This window comes from Hemicordylus capensis, chromosome 4 (assembly GCF_027244095.1).
Source record: "Hemicordylus capensis ecotype Gifberg chromosome 4, rHemCap1.1.pri, whole genome shotgun sequence".
Classification (NCBI taxonomy): Eukaryota; Metazoa; Chordata; class Lepidosauria; order Squamata; family Cordylidae; genus Hemicordylus; species Hemicordylus capensis.
The window spans coordinates 14,725,973-14,747,688 of NC_069660.1; the positions used below are offsets into that span (position 1 = coordinate 14,725,973).

The window sequence follows — 21,716 nt, forward strand, 5'->3', positions numbered from 1 at the left end:
AGTCCATCAGCATCTGGGGATTGAGTTTGAGATCCCCTGGCATAAAACAAGCATGTACCCATTCTGAACCATAAGCCAAGTAAGGCAGCCCATCAGTGCTTAAAAAACAAACAACCCCATCCTGTTTTTTTCTGCCTGCTTGAGACCAGAGTTCCCTCTAACAGGAATTCCCAGATGTTGCTGACTACAACTCCCACAATCCCCAGCCAAAGGCCATTGCAGCTGAGCATGCTGGGAGTTGTAGTGAACAACATCTGGGAATTCTTGTTAGAGGGAAAACTGGTTCAGTCAAGTACTTGCCTGGCTTTGATGGCTGATGGCTTCATTCTGCTTGGTGAGTCAGAAAGTGTTCAAGACTGTATCAGGCACTCCTATATAAGGGACCTGAAACTGAAGTATGGTGGTCCTAGCTCAAAGTTGTTGATAGACTGTTTCCCAATAATATGCTCAGTCCTCCTTTTGAACCCGTATTTTTATTTTTTTATTTATTCCGATTTCTATACCGCCCTTCCAAAAATGGCTCAGGGCAGTTTACACAGAGAAATAATAAATAAATAAGATGGATCCCTGTCCCCAAAGGGCTCGCAATCTCACAAGCAAAGGGCTCACAATCACAGTCAATTACACGGAGAGGCTAGTCGTGAGAAGCAGCACGATCCTCCCGGATCCCTCCGCTCCCCGCCTGCCTAACTCCCTTAACAAACCCGGCTTTTAGCCGAGGTTAGGGGTTTAGCCGAGGTCTGCGCGCAGCCTGGGAAGTCACAGAGACAAGTGCAATCCCCAGTGCAACCCCTCTGGGTATTGAGGGATGCCTGGAGGCTGGAACAACAAGTTTTGGCCCCGAATCTCTCCGCCCTCGTCCGTGCTTCTCAGAGCTGCATGGAGCAGGGCTGCCCGTGCAGGTGAAGAGCACCTAATCGTGTGAATCATCCCTATCTGTCATTAGCACCGTCTCAGTAGTCACAAACTCTCTTGAGACTGGAAGCATGGAGACCCATAACGTTGTAATATAACCTGTTTTTCAGGGTTTTTAAATTGTTGTGATTGTTTCATTACTGTTTTATGATGTTTTAATTGTTAACTAGCCAACCCGCACAGAGCATCTGTGTGCTCTTTGGGGCTGGCTGTTCCCCGCTCCCTCCTGCCCCACTCTCCCTCCCCCTCCTTCCCTTCTGCCCCACACTCTTGCCCCCTCCCTCCCGCCTCACGCTCTTGCCTCCCGCCTCACGCTCTTGCCCCCTCCCCTCCCCCTGCCCCACTCTCTTGCCCTCCCCCTCCCGCACTCTCTCCTGCCCTCCCCCTGCCCCACTCTCTCTTGCCCCCTCCTCTCCCCCTGCCCTCTCCTCCCCCTGCCCCACGCTCTCTTGCCCTCCCCTACTCTCTCTCCTCCTTCCCCTACTCTCTCCTCACCCTTCCCTCCTCCCCATTTTACTCTCCTTACTGGGCGGCCAATACGGCCCCGCCGCCGCTCCTCTTCCCGGGTGGCAAACAGGGAAGTCCCGCCGCCCGGTTCCCTCCCACCCCAGCCTCCCACGAGCTCCTGGCCTTGGCGGTCGGTCCCGCTGCCGTCTGGCCAAGAGCCGCCTCTGCGGCCTGGCCCAGAGTCTCTGCGGCCTGGCCTGCCGCCGGGCCGAGTGCCTCCTTTGCGGATGGGCCCGCTGCTCCAAGTGCCACCTCTGCGGCCTGTTGGGCCCACTGCCGCCATTTGCCAGCCTCTGCAGCCAGCCTCTTCAGGGCCCGCTACCTCTCCCCCCACCCCTACCTTCTGCTCCAGTCTCCAGGAGGGGATGGTCCCAGGCTGCTGGGCTGAGTGCCGCCTCCGTGGCCGGGCCCGCCTCCTCGTCTCACCTCCGCGGCCGGGCTGGACCTGCCGCCACCGTCGCCGGCCAATTCTCCCGGGTGCGCCAGCCAATTAGGCACCTCCGCCACCCAGCCAACCAGGCTGGACACACATTCGAAGGCACACCCAGGAGAAATAATAATATAGATTGTTTTATACTGTTCTATCATTTTTGTTTTAATTGTTAACTGATTTTAATGGTTTTGTTTTTAATTGTAAACTGCCCTGAGCCATTTTGGAAGGGCGGTATAAAAATTGAATAAATAAATAAATATTTCCTCCCTTGGCCTTCCACCATGAGGTGAAGACCTTACTTTTTAGACAGGCCTTTGCCTCACAGGTTCCTTAAAAGCGGATTGGATTGGATTGGATTGTCTGTGACTCCTATTTTGTTATTTTATTTTATTTTATTTTATTTTATTTTATTTTATTACATTGTTTTCTTGTTGGAAGCCACCTTGAGCATTTTTAATGCAAACAGGGTATACATTTTTAAACTAATGCAAATATAATCAGGGTAACTTACTTGTTTTGTGATTCTTTTCATCCCTATGGTTTTGCTTCTTTTGCTCTCCCATGGTGAATTTCTGCACCCTAGTATCAAGCCTTGAAAGCACCGTCCCGCTCCTCCTGGGCAAGTTGAGCAGTCTGGAGAACAGAAAGAGCCACAATGCCACCGTTGCAGATAATATCCTGCGGGTGCGCCAGCTGATATCCTTGGCCCGGAATGCTGTTAGTAAGGTATGGAATGATGAAGGGACAACTGAGAGCACTACTCTTTGCCCCCGAAGGACTCTGAAGCAAGCCTCTGTCACATTTGGTGTCCCCTGAATGAATCCCTAGGAGAAGACTCCAGCTTGGCTAGGAAATTGTTTGAAGCACAGAGAAATTCATTTACTGACCCAAGATTGGCAGCTATTTAGCTTTTTTAATACACACCCTGGAGATTTATAAATTATCCTAAAGAAGTGAAAGAACAATTATTTATGAAACCAATTAAGGCAGACTTGCTCAACTTAGGCCCCACAGCTGTTTTGGGCTACAACTCCCATAATCCCCAGCCCCAGTGGCCAGTAGCCAGGGATTGTGGGAATTGTAGGCCAACATCTGCAGGAGGGCCGAAGCTATGTAGCCCTGAATTAAGGGTTGTTGAGGCACCATAGCTCAGTGGCAAAGCACATGCTCTACAAGTGAAGGGTCCCTGGTTCAATCCCTAGCATCTCCAGATAGTTCTGGGAAAGACCTCTCTTTGGAAAGCCACTGACAGTTAATGTAGAGTAAACTTGGTAGGCCAATGGTCTGTTCGTCTAATGCAACTTCATATGTTGATATATGTTCAAGGATTCAACCTCTTTATGTTGACTACCAGGAGAAATTTCATTCCTACCATGGATGGCTAGAGATTTAGATCAGTTTTTGTAAGGAAACTGCAGTGAAGATTGCAAATGGGAGGTTGGATAGAGATGGTGAAAGCTGCCAGCATAGCAGGTTCTGCTTTTCAGTATTATTTTCCCAAAGATAGGTGTGTGATACTTAGCAACAATGATGTGTCGGCCACATTGGTTTGTTCTCTTGACTTCTACTAGATCAAAGTCCCCGTGAAGTTCAATGGCACATCAGGTGTGCAAGTCCGAACTCCCAGCAACCTCCAGGATTTGGCTGCTTACACCTCCCTAAAATTCTATATCCAGAACCCGGAGCCTAAAGAGAGAGAGAACAACCAAAATGGAGGCAACAGAGGGCGCTTTGTGTTGTATCTGGGACACAAGAATGTAAGTACACTTGTTCCCAAGAGAGGGACCAGGGGAAAGCTGGAGAAGCCTGACCTCAGTGACTGGGTCATAAAGAAAAGTACACTCATCTCGCAGCATCCATTTTAGTATGCTGATGTCGCCATTCAATATAGTCTTGTATTACAGCATACAAACATCTTAATAATAAAAATAAAAAGGCTATTTTGAGCACCATGAACCACACTGGGAAAACAAATGTGAAGGCTATGCCTAATTCCACTGTGTAGATGCCATTAATTAAGGTGAAACCCAGGCTTTGCCAGCTGAGAGCAGGGTTTGTGATCCTCCAGCAGCACAAAGCAGTCATACAGCAGTTTAATGTACACCGCCCTGAGCCTTTTAGAAGGGCGGTATAAAAGTTTTAATAATAAATAAATAAAATAATAAATACAAGGGACAGTTTTGCCAGGGTGACTTTTACCAACGATTTGTGCTATCTCTGTGTATACCCAGGCCACCGGTGACTACATGGGCATCATCCTGAGAGACCGCAAAGTGCAGTGGGTCTATAAACTGGGGGATGAGGAGCCGGCACATTTAACAGTTGATGAGGAAATTGGAGAACAGTTTGCTGCAGTCAGCATCAACAGGTATGGAATGGAGAAGCTGGGAGTAAAGAGCAAGCAAGAGAGAGCCTTCAGAAACCCAAGTTGCTCAATTACAAAGTGTGGTCTGCCTGATCCCTTATTAGGGCAGCTGTCAGTGGTTCTGTAGATCAACTCCTTGTGATACCTGCCAGCGCTCCCGTGCCAAACTGCTCTGTGTCTTTATGATACAGTGCCTGAACTCGTATGTCAGTTCCTGCCTACTCCCTCCATCCTTCCCTCATCCATCTAATGCAGATTGTAAATCCTATAGTCATGAAGGCCATCATTTTTGTGTCCTGTGTGTTGTCTGGAATCTTAGTGGTATCAAATAAATGTGAAGTATTAGTAGCAGGATTGTAATACTTTTCATTTATACCGTGCTTTCAAAGCACACCACATGCATTATCTCAGTATTCTATACAACAATCTTTTAAAGTAAGTCGGTATTATTGTCATGTTGTAGATGTGGGATCTGAGACTGATAGAGAGCAACTTTCCAAAGGACATCTAGTAAGTTCATGGCAGAGAGGAGATTCAAACTGGGGTCTTCACAGCTTAGTGTTATAGACACTATGAGCAGATAAGAAGACATTGAGGTCATAGGAACATAGGAAGCTGCCATATACTGAGTCAGACCATTGGTCCATCTAGCTCAGTATTTTCTACACAGACTAGCAGTGGCTTCTCCAAGTTTGCAGGCAGGAATCTCTCTCAGCCCTATCTTGGAGATACCAGGGAGGGAACTTAGAACCTAGATGCTCTTCCCAGAGCGGCTCCACCCCTAAGGGGAATATCTTACAGTGCTCACACATGTAGTCTCCCATTCATATGCAACCAGGGCAGATCCTGCTTAGCTAAGGGGACAAGCCATGCTTGTTACCACAAGACCAGTTCTCCTCCCTATTGTTTATTACAATCAAAAACTATGAGGAAAACCTGGGTAGCTTTTCCTTCTGCCTTGCTTCCAAGCAATCACTTCTCCCCAGGTTTTCCTCTTACGTTGCTTCTACACAACCGAAAATTGGGAGCACACACAGCTCCCAAACCCAGGTAGAACACAGTTGTTGATTGTGTGAATGACCTCATTATTACATTACTTACATTAATAAAAGTAATGGTAATCTCACCACTACACTCATAGGAGTAATGGTAATCTCACTCTTTCCTCACTTCAGGCTTGGAATGGCTGCCCAAAATTATGTTGACATGAGTTAGGGAAAAATAATGAGGACATTCACTTGCAAACCAATTCTTTATCTTTTAAAAAGGAACTGAAGAGCTCTCTTTTTTGGGTGTGTGTGTGTGTCTTTTTTTCACTCTTAGGCCATGGATATATTACACTCATTATTTTATATAAAAAAACTCTTTAGGTGTCTCCCCCCCCCCCCCGCACACATACATAAAGAGTAGCCTGTTATTTAGATGACATGGAATGCCCCTTCCTCTCCAGTTGCCCACATGGTTGCAATGTGTAGCTTGCCTTCAGGCAACATGGCCAGAAGAGAATAGGTTTGTGTAATTGTTACTTGTGAGCTAATGACTTCTACATGATGGTGGTGAATTCTGCTTGGTCTTAAATGATTTCATAGTCTTCTCTGCTCTCCTGTGAATCTTCTTCCTGCTCCTTGTATTCTGTTACATTTCCATGACTGCTGCAATGGGTAGAAAACACAGAAAGGGCTGTTGATTGGATAGCAACCCTTTGGCTGATTATTTCTGGAGTTGCTATGAATGTGGGACTCTGTGCTCTGCCCTCTTAATCCATGGGATGCTCCGTCCCTGGAAAGGTCTCTTGGCACTGTCATGCCACTGAGTCTCCTTTTGGGAGGGTTCATTTCCTCTTCCCTTCTTGCCTGGAGTGATCCATCTGCTCTCTGTCTTCCTTGCAGGATCCTGCAGTACGGACAAATGTCTGTGACGGTAGAAAAGCAAACACTGCACGAAACAAAAGGAGATAGTGTTGCCAAAGGAGAGCAGGGGCTGTTCAACTTCAAGCCCCACAACGTGGTCTTGTATGTGGGCGGCTATCCCTCCAACTTCAAGGTAGGTGGGCTGTGCAGGCTGGCTGGAGGAGCGTTAGGGGGCCTTTTCCTTGCTTTGGGAGGCCAGACGATCAATACCTTTAGTAGCAGCTTGTGGCCTGGGTCAGACAGCCTAGTCCTCTGCTCCTTAACCTTTCTTATTATTAATAAAGGATCCTTCACACATAAAACTTTTGGCATGTAATTGGGTTGCCCATCATACAAATATAACCATTTATGGTTCATAACCATTTATGTTCCTAAATACGTGTTCTAAAAGGTATAAATTTACTCCACAGGGAACTCTCAGTTGGTGTGTACCACATAAGGAATTCAGGTTTGGCTGACACAATGCGCTGACTTGTATGGCCGAAGGAACAAATAATGTTAGCCCCTCCCCGAGTGTGTGAATGGCTTCCCAGGGAAATACATATTTCAGTTCATAAAGCAGCCAGCTTAATGGTAAATCCTGAAGTTGCCTGTCCTGTGGACAAGTGTTTTTCACCACCATTATTGATTTCCCCTTGTATCAGGAGTCTGGCCAACCATTAGGAACATAAGAACAACCCTGCTGGATCAGGCCCAAGGCTCATCTAGTCCAGCATCCTGTTTCACATGGTGGCCCACCAGATGCCACTGGGAAGCCCACAAGCAAGAGATGAAGGCGTGCCCTTTCTCCTGCTGTTGCTCCCCTGCAACTAGTATGTATTTAGGGACATTTTGCCTTTGAGGCTGGCGGTGGCCTGTAGCCCTCAGATTAGTAGCCATTCTCCAGTAGATAGACCTATCCTCCAGTAATTTGTCTAAGCCCCTCTTAAAGCCATCCAGGCTGGTTGCCACCACCACATCCTGTCGCAGAGAATTCCACAGGTTAATTATGTGTTGGGTGAAAAAGTGCTTCCTTTTGTTGGTCCTTAATTTCCTGGCAATCTACACACCATGCATCATTTTAGAGACCTCTGCCGTGTCTCCCTGTAGTCATCTTATCTTATTTTCTTAGCTAAAAAGCCCCAGGTGCTGTAGCTTTGCCTCATAAGTAAGGTGCTCCAAGCTGGCTGGTTGTGGAAGGAGCTTATGCACTAGGTTGAGTCTCAGTGGGAACAGGAAAACACTGTAGTCAGGAAGCTGGGCATGGAAGACTGCAACCAGAGAGACAGTCCTTTGAGTAGGGAGGCTGTACAGGCAAGGGTAATTGGGAAGAGCCAGCAGAGCCAGGCAGAGTGAGTCAAGTGGAGAAGGTAGGAAAGTCAGCGAGAGATGGAGTTGCACCTTAGAATATCCAGGTCTGAGGGCTGACCTCGCCCAGGAAGACTAACCCTGCCCATTTCGGCTCCATTCATACCCTGGATCTAGGAGTTTATTTTCTCTCTTGGCAGCCTCCTGCACCTCTGCGCTATCCTGGCTACCAGGGCTGTATAGAGATGGACACCCTCAATGAAGAAGTAGTAAGCCTCTACAACTTCCAGCGCACTTTCCACTTAGACACCGCAGCTGACAGGCCCTGTACAAGGTGAGCTGGAGAGATCATGTGCACATCCAACTGCTTATTTTGTCAGGGGCTGGCTTGGGCATTGGAGAAAATGCAGGATGGGGGGCAAATTGGGGGGCAGGTGTAAAATATATGGTGACAGTCGTAGGCATGGAGAAGTCAGAGGCAGGAAGTACAGGGTTCCCACTCCTCGCTCCTGAAAGCACAATTGATATCCCCCGAGGTTCCTAAGAGTATGTAATTGCATTCGCTTATATTCACCCTTGATTTATGCTTGCCTTTCTCTTCTGTCCTGCTCTCTGTGATCTTTCTTCTTCACTTTTGAAACAAAGATTATAAACAGCTTAGGGCAGGACCTGCCATTTCCCCCCTTCCCTGCTTTTTTCTTTGCTTATTAAAGCACCATGTATATTGTATACTGCTTCTTAATAATACAAATACATCTGTAGCAGAACCTGCCCTCACATTGGCCAACATTCTCCACAGCATTATGAAAGCAGAACAAGAGCGCCACCTTCCCAGAGAGCTAGATTACTAGCTGTGCAGAATGTTTGTTCCACTGCCCAATATGCATGGAGAGGGGTGTGGAAGGGAACTTCACTTCTCTCCTCCTCTCTGCAAAATCCCTTTTTGCTGCCAGGAATATGTCCCTGAGATCTGCGTTACCCTTGGGACATATTCCTGGCAGCGAAAAGGGATTTTGCAGAGATGGGGAGATAAGTGAAATTCCCTTCCGCACCCCTCTCCATGCATATTGGGTAATGGGACAAACATTCAGCACAGCTAGTAATCTAGCTCCCTGGGAAGGTGGAGCTCTTGATCTGCTTTCATAATGCTGCAGAGAATGTTGGCCATTATCTTCAAACCCTTGAGGACTAAGGCAATGTTAATGAAGAGGAATATTTCCATGGTGATACAGAAGTTCACATATGTATTGCATTTGTATCCTGCCCATCCCTCAAGGATGCATACATGGGTTATTTCAGGCCTTGAACAATTTTCTTTAGCTTTAGAAACCAGCCCAAAAAAATTGGGAGCCAGGCAGTGGGACACATGACAAAATTACTGGACTTAGGGACAGATATTGTGGAGGGGGAGGATAAACGGGCTTCTCTTTAGCTTCTTTATATTAATATACTTAGAACAGAAATGGGGCGGCCTGGGAGAAATAAAGATTGTATTAAATAACCTTTAATATCCTAGTCCGGGTGCCATGGTTAAATTTTTAGACAACATGGCTCCCTGACGCTTGAGATGTGTCAGGCCCTGGGTTATTTTATCCACTCTCTTGTGTTGGGGCTGTACCTCAGTGGTAGAGCACCTGCTTGCATACAGAAGGTCCCAGGTTCAATCCCCAGCATCTCCAAGTAGGGCTGGGAAAGACTCCTGCCTGAAACCTTGGAGATCTGCTGCCAGTCAGTGTAGACAATACTGAGCTGGGTCAGAACTGCATCATTTTGGCCCTCCTGAAGGCCAAATGTTGGACTGCAATTCCTATCATCCCAGACTGTTGGCCACTGTGCCTGGGATTGATGGGTTTTGTGGTCCAGGAACAGCTGGAGGACTAAAGTTGTGCAGTCCTAATCTAGATGGACCAACAGTTTGATTCCGTTTAATGCAGCTTCCTTTGTTTCTGTGTATTCCCATCGGGGTCATCTTCATTGTAATCCTAGCCTTCCTTGTTTCTTTCAGCAGCTGCCAGGAGCTGCTGTCCACTGGCAACTTTCACCCATGTGGTTGTAAGTCTGCTGATTTCCAGGACTCTCCTTCAGCCTGGAAGAGTGATCAGTCTTGATTTTAAAAATGTCATTCTGAATAGCGAGGCTAAGAACTTTAAAAAAAAAAAAAAAGCGCCAGTGTCTTAGATTCTAGAGTCCAGGAGAGTGGATTTGAGCATGTCTGTTGTTAACCTTTTACTACTTGTAGGTCTAAATCAACGGGTGATCCCTGGCTGGCTGATGGCTACTATTTTGATGGCACTGGCTATGCAGAAATCACATTTGAGAGCCAGATTGGCTTAGTTAAACGTTTTGATCAAGAGATGCGGCTGGTATTCTACAATGGGATCATTTTCTTCCTGAAATATCAGGCAAGAGTTCCTTTCAGTTGTTGCCTGTTGATGTTCTTGTGGTGAGCCTGGTTAGAGAGGATTAGAGGTTTAGGGGTATCTATGTCAATGTCCCATTATTCTCATGTGCAGTGGTAGATATTACTGAGGGCTGAAGGGGACGTGACTTTTGGCGGGTGTGGGGGTGGTACGGGGAACCCACGGCTAAAAGATTTGGGCTGGAATTTCTTGTGAGATGGATAATGGAGCAGAACAGGCACGTTCTTTACATTATTCAGTTGTCAAAAACTTGCTGGTTTAAGACCAGAGTTAAGGCTATCTCAATCTGGCTCACGCTCCAAGAAACCAGGAAATTGGAACCAGGGGCATAACTATAATAGGGCAAGGGGAGACAGTTGTCTGGGGGCCCACTGCCGGGGGGGGGGGGCGGCGGCAGAGGCAAGTCACATGACTGACTCCCCCAGCCGCGCACCCGCCCAGGCTTCCTTCAGTTGTATTCTTCCTCCGAAATTGATGTGAGTGTTAAGACCTGGAGCTACCAGAACAGCATGTTTGAGCGGGGGTGGGGGATGGGTTAAAATCTTGTCTCTGGGCCCACTCCAACTTTGCTACGCCCCTGACTGGAACCCAAGGCTGATGCCTTAACAGACATGCCACATGATCAGTAATGAGATTGTGCAATGTCACAAATTGTGCTTGCTTCCAACTTGCTCTCCATGTACCAACACTTTTCCTTGGTCTTTGAGTCCCAAATCAAGATGGGGAGGATGGAGGAAGCCAACATCCAGGGTCAGTGGACTAAAAATGGCTTGTGCTTTTTCTCTCTCTCTCAGAGCCAGCTGCTGTGTTTGGCTGTTCAAGAAGGAAAGCTGGTGCTGTACTATGATTTCAATGGAGGCCTAAAGATGGCATCACCCTTAAAAGAACCCGCCAACCTGATTGTCAGCAGCAACACAAATAAAGCGGTAATGACCAAAAAGAGATCTCCTCACTTGGATTTCTTGACTGGGGATGAGGTCTGTCTGTGATGTTCCCAACAACAGTGCATATGTAGTGTTGGGAATAAACTCCCTTATTCCTTTCATTGCTCACATGGGTGGATCCTTCTTGATCTTCCATCCAGTCACTTATTTGCATTATCCTGCATGTGGCCTATTTCTATCCTGGGGAGGGGTCCATGACAGCATTGGGGTGGAGGGAAAGCAGATGTTGCTTTGAGCATTCAGGCTGTCAGAAGACCTTTAAAGATGTCTTGCCGGAGTTAATCAGGTACCTTATTGGTCACTTTGAACTAGTGGAGGAACTCTTTGGGACTGTGGTGTATAGAGAATCGTGCAGAGCAGGCTGATAGATGGGTACACTTCCAGTACTCTTGGCATGGGAGACCAGTTAAAGCACACTGCTGCTTGAAGGCAAAGGGAAGTCTATCTGGTCCTTGCCTTCTCCTTGGGAGGTCAGTGCTTCCTGCTCCCAGTGACAATGTCACTGGCTCTTCTGTCTGTTTCCAGATCCAAGTTTTCCTCTTCAAAAGGAGTAGCAAGGACCAAATTCTAGTGCGTCTAGAACAATCCACCATCTTCATGTTAGAGCAGGAAAACGCCTTACAGAATGCCAGCTCCTATTACCTAGGCGGTGTGCCGGTGTCCATCCTGCCCGAGAGGTAAGGCCTCCCTTTCAATCCAGAGTAGATGCTTCTCTCTATGTTTCCACATACTTCCGGGTACCAGACTTTGCTATGTACTGCTCAACCTCACAGCCTGGACATATGAAGATGCTGATACATAGTTTGTATTTTTCTATAGGGTTGGTTTTTTAAGTTCACACAGCTCTGATTATATGTAAGTGCTTTCATGATGTACACCATTGCAGAGTTCTCTGGGATTTGGGATTGTTTTTCAAATTAATTCATACTTATACTGGCATAGTAGTGCCAGTACACCAGTAGTTAAAATGAAAAATTTCAACATTCTACCATTATAAGCCCTGAAAATTCTATTGGTCATAAAATGGAAACGATCCCCTGCTAAGTGGGCAAAGAAGAACCTTTTAAAGGCATGATTCTCTTATATTTAGTAGGGGGTATTAATAATCCCTCCAGTGGCTGTTGCTGGTGTCTACCTTATATTTACTTTTTCTATGTTAACCCCTTTGAGAACTTGTGTTGAAAAGTTGTATATATATAAAAGTAGTAGTAAAGGTAAAGTGTGCCATTGAGTCGATTTTGACTCCTGGCGCCCACAGAGCCCTGTGGTTTTCCTTTGGTAGAAAACAGGAGGGGTTGACCATTCCCATCTCCCACGCAGTATGAGATGATGCCTTTCAGTATCTTGCTATATCGCTGCTGCCCGACATAGGTGTTTCCCATAGTCTGGGAAACATACCAGTAGGGATTCGAACCAGCGACCTTCTGCTTGTTAGTCAAGCATTTCCCCGCTGCGCCACTTGAGGAAATGCTTGACTAACAAGCAGAAGGTTGCCAGTTCGAATCCCCACTGGTATGTTTCCCAGACTATGGGAAACACCTATGTCGGGCAGCAGCGATATAGGAAGATGCTGTAGTAGTAGTCTGCCAAATCTGGCTGACTGTTTGCAGACAACTAAGTGATAAGTGACACCACTCCTCCAAATATGGTGCAGATCTGATGTGATCTGAGGGCTGAGATACAGCAATTTAAATATTGACTCCTGAAATGTGGAGATCCAAGTGTTGGCTACCTTTGTTTGTAATCTCCTTTTAAACATTTTTTAAAAGTCCTGGCAAGTTCTGGAGAGTGACTTCCTGGTTCTACGCGTAGCTGCTTGTTAAGGAGGAGTCTGGCATTTCTAGAGTTGCATGAATGTTCCCTTCCACTTGCTTTCCCTTTTATGGGCTTTTCTTTTTCCTTCCACTGCCATGGTAGCAAGGAGCCTTATGAGAGCACACAAGGGAGGGTGAGTTGGCAAATGGACTTAGGCGAGAACACGAGGCGGCAGCAAAGTGGGTGGTGGGCCTTGCAATTCCCCTGCCTTTTACAGCATGAGTAAAAATTGAAAGCATATTGAAAGCATCTTGGAGCAAACGTTTTCAGATTACCGAATTAATAACAACAACAACAACAACAACAATAATAATAATAATAGTAATAGTAATAGTAATAATAATAGTAATAATAATAATGCTTTAAGGGGGAAATCCTACATATTTTACATATTGCTTTCAAAAAAAGACAGACTGTGCCCATTCAGTCCTGGCAGCTATGGGGTCTGTGTAACAAGGAGTCAAATTCAAGAGCTTCCTCCACTTCTTCCCCTTGCTAGTGGCCTTGCTACTGAATCCCATCCCAGCTTTGAAGGACCCAATCCCTCCTCCCACTTTTTAAATATGAGGGGTGGCAATCCTCTTTCCTCCTAAGATCCCGCTCGACCAGACTGGGATTTGCAGCACCATTAGGAGAGTTCATCCGATTCACATTCGTATCCATAAACTCCTCAAAAACCCTCGTGGGGAAAATTTCCCACACATCCAAAGGACTCCTCATTCTTATCAGTGATTGAGGGCTCAAAGCATGACCGAATGTAAGCAATAGTTTGAGCATGTGAGCTTTGAGAGGTCTTAACTCTAAAAATGCTATCAAATCAATGGCTTTTATAGGAAAAGCCAAAATTTGAGCGAGAGACCTACAAATTTGCACTTTTGAGTTCCACCTCTGACGGTTGGTAGAATTTAAACAAATATCCAAGATAAGTTGTTTGGGTTGGTATACTAATCGAAAGGTTCTCACATTCCCCCATAATTATGATGTCCAGGATTAATCAAAGAGGGGACCCCTCCACGGATACTGGAGCCTCCACACAATGGTATTTGATCTGTAAGTGAGAGCTGTAATTCCGTCTGCACGTTGCTATAGGAGCCCTAGATTTATCATTTTAAACAAACTTAGATACTTTCTTCAATTCCAAAGCCAGCTGATCCATCTGTTCTGAAACTTTAGGAAAGCGCTGGAAAAGATAATTTAAAGTTTCCAGCACTAATAAAACCAGGTTTGAGGAAGAATCCTCACCAGAATCAGATAAGGACGTTTTCCTAGGAGCAGGAGGAGATAGATTAGCTGAGTCATTCAGGGATAACAAAGAAAGCTCATCCGCTTCACTCAGGTTACTAGGTGGTTTAGATTAGAAGATTTGTAGCCTTCACACTTCGATTCAACGAACTGCTTCCCATTCTTCTCATTCTAACACCTAGTTTATCAGAAGCGTGGATATCCTCCTGAATATCTTCAGTGGCTCTACAGTTTGACTTACTTTCATTATGAGGTCGCTGCAACTGTTGTGGTTGTTCAGAAAATATATCATGCTCCACTTGAAATGTTTGATCTGCTTGAGTTGTTAACTCCTCTTCTCCCAGGAATTCACAAGCTGAAGGTCTCTCCTCAAGTTGCTTATTCCGCTTTAAAGCTCTCTTATTTTGCTTGTTTTGCTTTCTCCTCATGTTTCCACCACCTTAATCAGCTTCAGCAACTGTCAGTAAAATAGAAAAAAGAGCTAAAACAAATAGTAATTAAGATAAGAAGCGGAGCAGAGAGAATCAGCGTCCTTCCTTCAGCGTCCTTGACAGTTATTAACAGTCATCCTGTTTATTATGGATTATATTATTGTTCGCATACTGTGTTTTTAATCCTGTTTTTATCTTTTTATGTTCTCTGTATGCCCTATGGCTGTAATAGATTGATTGATTGATTGATTGATTGAGTATGACATGTTTTTCAGTTTGAGGAAGATATACCCCAAAGGTGGATCCATCAGGGGCTGCATGAAAGGCTTGAAGGCTAGTAACAAATATGTTGACTTAAAGCGTATGAAAACCACTGGAGTGAGTTATGGGTGTACCTTGGACCTCCTGGTAAGTAGGATGCATTGGCCTTGTATACTGTGTTGAATGTAAGGATTACTTTGCAGTAGCAGTCGAAGGAGCCCACCAGATCCAGCACTTTGTTTCCAACAGTAGAAACATTAAAGAATACACTGGGGTGGGTGGGTGAGAATACTGTCTCACCTGGCCTCCATATCTCATACTCATCATTCTGGTGAGAAAGTATAACACCACCAGTGGATTGTGAATCTTGCGTATAACCCAGAAATGCTTTCCTCAGTCAAAGCCTCTACTCGGTTGCTTAGAGGCACAGCAGACTTACAGAGGAGATCATCCTGTTCAGTTTGAGCTCAAGAGGAGCGATAAGCTCACTGTTTATCCCTGGCCACCTCGCTAAGATATTGATGAAAAGCATTTTCATACGAATACGATGAATATTTACATACCACTTTTCAACAAAAGTTCCTAAAGTGGTTTACATAGATATAAATACTTTATTTAATATTTATTAGATATATAATAGATGCAATGAAAATTTAAATATTTTCATGTTGAAGTGTGGTACTATCCACCTAGCTAGGGCATTGGACTGAAAGGTTTGCTATAAGTGGGGACCCAATCCATTGAGTAAGACCAGTGATTGACCATTTTGTAGACCCTTTTTGGCCATAGTTTGTTACAAGCTAGAACAGGGCTGAACAACTCAAATACCCTAGTGGGCCGGAACCATCCACAGCTTGATGTTCAGGGGCCAAGGTCAATTTTTAGCACATTATTACTTTAAAATTAAAAAATAGATATATTATTAGTTGTTTGTGGATCTATTCCCCCTATCAATGGACTCATAGTTTTAACCAAGAATAGTGGCCCAAAAATAGGCCCTGCCCAATCTGTGGGGCCCCTGGAGTGCATGGCAGCCCCAAACAAATGCCAAGTCCTCTCCTCTCCCTAAATTGTCGTTACTTTCAGTTTGCAGTCCTAGGCATGCTTACATGGGAGTAAGCCTCATGGGTACACCATGGAACATATTTCTGAGAAAACATGCACAGGATGGTGCTATGAGGCAGTTTCCAGCTCCTGTGTTGCTGCAGGATACCTGCGGGTCAGTAAAATAGTCCCTGTGGGCTTATGTTGTGCAGGTCTGACACAGAAGCTTGTTGGTTACAGCTTGGGTCAGAATTGTGAAACGAGTATTGGCTAAGCAGTATTTAGGTGTCCCCTCAGCCCAAAGGAGGCCACCAAGGAAGACGTAATTTACTGCTTCTTTCCTGTACTATTGCCCTTCTGTGCTTTGATTTAGCTAGGTAGCTATAGTTAATAATAACTAATATAGCTGATAATACATTTGTTTGCCTTATAAAGTGGACTTATTATGCTGGGAACATTGGCCCACATGATGCGCAAGGCAGCAGCAGCATTCCTGATTGGCTGGTGCTGCTGGGCATGTGGAAGCTAGCCCTGGCAGTGTTTTCAGTGTACATTGGAAATGTACACCATTTCCGATGTAAATAGCACTGTGCAGGTCTGCTGTTTTAAGTAGTTGCGCTCTTGTGCAACACCACCAGGGCTAGCTTCCCTGGGTGTAGCAATGCTGGCTGATCAGGAATGGGGGTGTTGCCTTGTTTACCCTGGGTGCCATTGTCTATTCGTAATTGGATGGGTGTGGCTTTCATGCCTTGGGGATGCAAGGTTTCATACCAACATTTTTTCAGAAACAGTTCGATATCAGTAGCACGCAACAAATAACGTAGCTTTTGCTGGGGAGCACCATGATCAAACACCACAGTACGGTCACACTCCTGGGCACTTATGGTAATTATTCCTCAGCAGTGGAGGAAGATGTCTTGATACAGGTTGCTCCTCCCACTTGTTCCAAAGGCAGGCTTTCATGGGAGGAGGTCTTACCCAATTCCGGTCCTGCAGCCACAAGGTTCTTCTGAAGGTCTGCTGCTTCTGTCTTTCTACAATGCTGGATTGTTTTCTACTTTCCCTGGAGTAGGTAGTTAAGGCAGGAGGGGAGCCCAATCATTTTTCATTTAAAATACCTTGTGGCAGAACTATTTGTCCCACTGCTGTGACACAACATGTGGAAGAATTACAGATCCCACCAGCCCTGTGATACTATTCTTAATTGCTGCCACCAAGTAGACTTTTCTGTGGCTGTGTCTACTAAAACAGCTCTTCAGCCTTTGCAGTAATACAAAATGGAAAGGAGTTATAGGCATGAGGTTGAGACAAATAACAGCTTCATGGCAAGCATTTTACACGTACAATCTTATTTACAATAAAGAAGAGGTTTGGGCCTCATTCGTTCACATTCAGCAACTTTGTTTTTTAATTATACTCAATTAATTTATTATATTTGATTCACTTCAGCCTGAGTAGTTATTTTGTTCCACACAAAAACACAGGATAAAGACAGTTTATCTGATAAGTAAAATAAATACTGCTGCTATAGTGCATGGGAGAGTGATTCCTTGATCAGCAGTGCTGGCATCGTATCAGAAATCACCAGTTAGCAATAGCAATAGCACTTACATTTATATACCGCTTTATAGCCGGAGCTCTCTAAGCGGTTTACAATGATTTAGCATATTGCCCCCAACATTCTGGGTACTGAATCCACATCAGTTACTGCTGATGTGGATTCACCATTAATATTCTTATAAGGAGCATGTATATGACAGCACCTTGGTTATCACTGCAGGGGTTCCTGTGCTGGTGACCTAATTGCTGTGTGTCACATGCAGCTGAAATCAAAGACTAAAACAGCACTGCTACTTTCCCCATCAGTATTATTTAGTTCAGGGATTCTCAACATTGGGTCGCCAGATGTTATTGGACTTCAACTCCCATAATCCCCAGCCAAAGGCCACTGAGGCTGTGGATTATGGGAGCTGAGGTCCAATAATATCTGGGGACTCAACGTTGAGAATCCCTGATTTAATTGTTTAAAGGATCCTTTCTTGAGGCTGGGAAGGGATTCTCCCCACCCACTCCGATCGGATTAGTGTGAGACTCTTTGGGGTCTTGATGCTTCACCAGCAGCATGTGGATCAACTTGTGTGCTTCAGCCATCAGGGTTTATTTGCCTAATCTTGTTCCAGGTCCTAAAGGGCACCTCCAACATTGTGGCTCCTCCTGCATTTTTCTTGTGAGACTAGAGTCAGATCTGTTCATCTTTCCTCTAGAACTGCACAACTTTGGCCATCCAACTGTTGTTGGACTTCCATCATTCCCAGCTATGGTGGCCAGTAGCCAGGGAAGATGGTGGTTGTGGTCCCAACAACAGCTGGAGGACCCAAGTTGTGCACCCCCTGTTCTAGGTTAACGTACCACGTGGTGACTCCTGGACAGCTATTGTGGTGGATGGCATAATTCACTTCTTAGCCTTAGAGTTTCTGTGATCTTAGGAACAAAACGCTCTCATGGTGTTGCACTCCATCCCTTTGCAGGTGGCTCGCTCGGTGAAGCTCCATGGCCATGGCTACTTAACTCTGTCGCTGAGGAATGTACCCTCTTTACAAGACTTCTACACTGGCTTCAGCTTCCGCACCAGCCAGAGCCACGGTCTGATGTACCACCATGCCACAGAGGTAGACCATTCTTGCATGTAAAGCCTTGCAGCCCAATACAATGCCCACCACTTCACCTGAGTGGCTCATGAGCACAATTCCTGGCATTGCCTACATATCATTGAGAATCAGGCAAGATAGTGAGCCTGTTCAGATTTCATCCTGACTTGATACAATGTCCCTGAGCCTCAGAAGCATGCACTCCCCTCTCCACTTTGCATGTGAGGCTCAAAAAAATTCTCCATCGGATCCTGATTAAGACCAAGCCAGAATTGATGGCTTCATTGGAACCAAGCAATCCTGGCTTATTTCTAAATGGAGATCCAAAATAAACCAGGATCTGCACCTAGAATACAATGCCATCTCCCCCACCCCACCCTTGTGTGGATTGTCCACCAAGATTATTTGTGCCTTCTCTCGGGACAGCAGGCAAGCTTAAGGAAACTCAATGCAGCTAGATCCAGAATCAGGCTGAAGGTTCTTCTAGGCCAGCATCCTGATTCCCACCAGATCCGTCCAAGAAGCCCACAAGCGGCATGAATGCAATTTCTCTGTGTGTGTGTTTACCTGCTAGCAAATGAGTATTTAATGGGATATGATCTCTGAACCTGGAGGTTCCAAATAGCCTTTGTGGCTAATAGCCGGCCAAGCCCCTCCTTCATGAACCTCTCAAATCCCCTTTTAAGGTTGTCTAAGCCTGCAGCCGTCACCACATCTTGTGGCAGGGAGTTACACCTGTGTTCCTAGGGGAGGAATACTTTCTTCCCATCCCAGCTTTGTCATGGCTCCGGTTGTGGCCAGAGATGAAATTCTCCTCCGACCTGGCTTATTATAAAGGAATTTTAATGTATCTGCCTTTGTGTGTCTTATCCTTTCAGGGGTCTCTCGTGTACAGCATTAATTTGTGTTCTTGTTCTCTCTCTAGGATGGAATCTGCCAGGTAGCGTTGGAAAATGGCAAAGTGGCAATAAGTGTCTTGACCACAGAGCTCACCACAAAGAACACATATGCAGATGACACCAGCCACTACGTTGCCATCTACAGTGACTCTGCTGGGTAATTTCCTTTGATCATCTTTTGTAATGCTTGCTGGTCCCACACTCCTGCTTCTTCTCTGGCACAGGAAGGGCAGTGGCCCCAATGAATCTGTCACCTTGAGATGAAATGTGCTTATATTTCAGGGTCCGGCTTTACGTTGATGACCAGCTTCAGGAAACCACACAAGGGCCTGATAGCCGCAGGAGGCAGAAGCGGCAGGATGAGCAGGCATTGTTTCGACTGGGTGGCATGCCCGAAGCAAGCGACATTGGCAACCTCACCGGTTGCATTGGGAACGTCTTTGTCAGGCGGTGAGTGTGGCAACGTCTCCTGCTCCTCCAGCTGCTAAAAATGTCTCCTCTTTTGAACCCAGGGATAGTGAATTACCTCGCCCTCAGCAGGGAAATGCTTGACTAACAAGCAGAAGGTTGCCGGTTCGAATCCCTTCTAGACTATGGGAAACACCTATAGCGATATAGGAAGGTGCTGAAAGGCATCATCTTGTAGTGAGTGGGAGGAGGCAATGGTAAACCCCTCCTGTATTCTACCAAAAGAAAACCACAAGGCTCTGTGGGCACCAGGAGTCAAAATCGACTTGATGGCACACTTTACCTTTTACTATTGGTGTAGGACAGGCCTGCACAGCATAAAGCCCGGGGGCCTGATTCGTCCCGCAGGGACTATTTTACTGACCCGCAGGTATCCTGCAGCAACACAGGAGCTGGAAACTGCCTTATAGCACCATCCTACGCATGTTTTCTCATAAATATGTTCCATGGTGTTCCCAGCAAGGTTTACTCCCATGTATTCATGCCTAGGATTACCACCTGAAAGCAATGACAGTTTAGGAAGAGGAGAGGAGAGGATTTGGCATTTGTTTGGGGCTGACATGTGCTCCAGGGGCCCCACTGATTGAGCAGGGAAAGGACCTATTTCCTGGCCACTATCCTTGGGTCCACTGATGGGGAATAGATCCAGAAGTAACTAATAATATTTTTAATTTCAATGTAATGTGCTAAAAATTGACCTCGGCCCCTGCATGCCAAGTTGTGGATGGTTTTGGCCCACTAGGGCATTTGAGTTGTACAGCTCTGGTGTAAGAGGTCATTCAGGAGGGGTTATCTCTTCCTACTAGATACAGGGAGCCCCTTTCTGTTTTTTTCTGTCCTCCTGCTCCAGAGGCATTCAGAATATCTCTTGCCAGGCCTTCTGGAGGAGAGCTTTTTCTTGCCGCCTTTTATTTTGTTCCTTGCCAGCCTTCTCTCTCTCTCTCTCTCTCTCTCTCTCTCTCTCTCTCTCTCTCTCTCGTGTGTTTGTCCTATTTGGACAACATTCCTTGCTCCAATACAATTCTGGGGCTCTCCCATGTGTGTAAATGCACAGATCTTGGATCCTTGGCAGATTTTGTTATCATTAAAAGTAGCATTTAAAAAGCAACCACTGACATTCAGCTCAGCAAAACGGCACCACCTACACTGCTGCAAGTGTCTACCACACTGCCGCTGCTGTTGCAGAATAGCCCTGTTCCGCCACAACAGCAGCAGCAGCAGCAGCGGTGTTGTAGATAGATGCACCCACGCAGGTGGCACTCAACCACCCATGTTTCGCTGTGTTACATGTCAGCAAACATTTAGGGTTTTGGGCAAAAGAAAAAGCTTGAAATGACCTAAAAGGGCACCAGGCAGGAGTAAGCTTTAGCAGTAAAACAGACTTGGTCCTCTATTTGCCTCCTACGAGGGTGGCTCATTCAGTAGAGTGAGTTAATGCTGTGCAGTGCAGTAGAACTGACTGCTGTCCATGCATTACAAGGACAAATGATCCCTGATGCTGTGAGAGTTGCTGTTCTTCCAGGATTGGCGAGATGCAGTCAGAAGACTTCTGCCAACTTCCTAACAGCTGCCATCTGGCTGTGGTCTTGGCTGAACAGCTGTTGAACTCCTTTTCCTTTCTGCCGCAGGAAGTCAGACCCACAGATGGTCGTGGACCTGCAGCAGAGCAGCGAGAGCATCAATGTGACCATGAACTGTCCCAAGGATCGGCAGCCACAGCAGATGAGAGTGTCCAAGAAGGGCAGGTGGAAACCGAAGGTGATGGAGATCTCCTGCTTTGCCGCCAGCTTGTCTTCTGGGCTGGTTGACAGCAGGCCACAAAGAGCCTGCTAGGAGCTGTCCTGTGACTTTTTTTTCCATAGCCCCCTTGCAGACCTGAGAATTTCTGTCACCTGCATTGTGGTGGCTTGTCTTTCTTATGAGCTGCAGGATATGAGCTTAGCATGGCCATGCAATGTGCCGAGATGCTTAGGTCACGATGGGGTGTGTGGACTGGGCAGAGAGCTCTTTCCATCTGCCACCACAGCATGCACACATCACACTCATATATATTGGAGCCCTTTGTCGAGCCCAGCTGTAGGTCTGGCACAGGGTGGGAGACTCAAGGGGGCAGTCCTGGCCATTTGT

At 46.1% G+C, this 21,716-nt stretch overlaps 1 protein-coding gene across 6 annotated transcripts in view; it reads left to right on the forward strand.

The window, feature by feature from the left end:
- LAMA5 (laminin subunit alpha 5) overlaps window positions 1–21,716 on the forward strand; it is a 362,437-nt gene that overhangs the window by 328,891 nt on the left and 11,830 nt on the right. For all 6 annotated transcript variants that reach the window (XM_053245482.1, XM_053245481.1, XM_053245483.1 and 3 more), the window contains 13 exons: window positions 2,439–2,581; window positions 3,427–3,612; window positions 4,087–4,223; window positions 6,110–6,263; window positions 7,618–7,751; window positions 9,657–9,819; window positions 10,632–10,763; window positions 11,307–11,458; window positions 14,545–14,677; window positions 18,103–18,243; window positions 19,148–19,278; window positions 19,404–19,571; window positions 21,218–21,347. In XM_053245482.1, coding sequence (XP_053101457.1) covers window positions 2,439–2,581; window positions 3,427–3,612; window positions 4,087–4,223; window positions 6,110–6,263; window positions 7,618–7,751; window positions 9,657–9,819; window positions 10,632–10,763; window positions 11,307–11,458; window positions 14,545–14,677; window positions 18,103–18,243; window positions 19,148–19,278; window positions 19,404–19,571; window positions 21,218–21,347 — 1,904 coding nt within the window. The remainder of the gene's footprint in view (window positions 1–2,438; window positions 2,582–3,426; window positions 3,613–4,086; window positions 4,224–6,109; window positions 6,264–7,617; window positions 7,752–9,656; window positions 9,820–10,631; window positions 10,764–11,306; window positions 11,459–14,544; window positions 14,678–18,102; window positions 18,244–19,147; window positions 19,279–19,403; window positions 19,572–21,217; window positions 21,348–21,716) is intronic.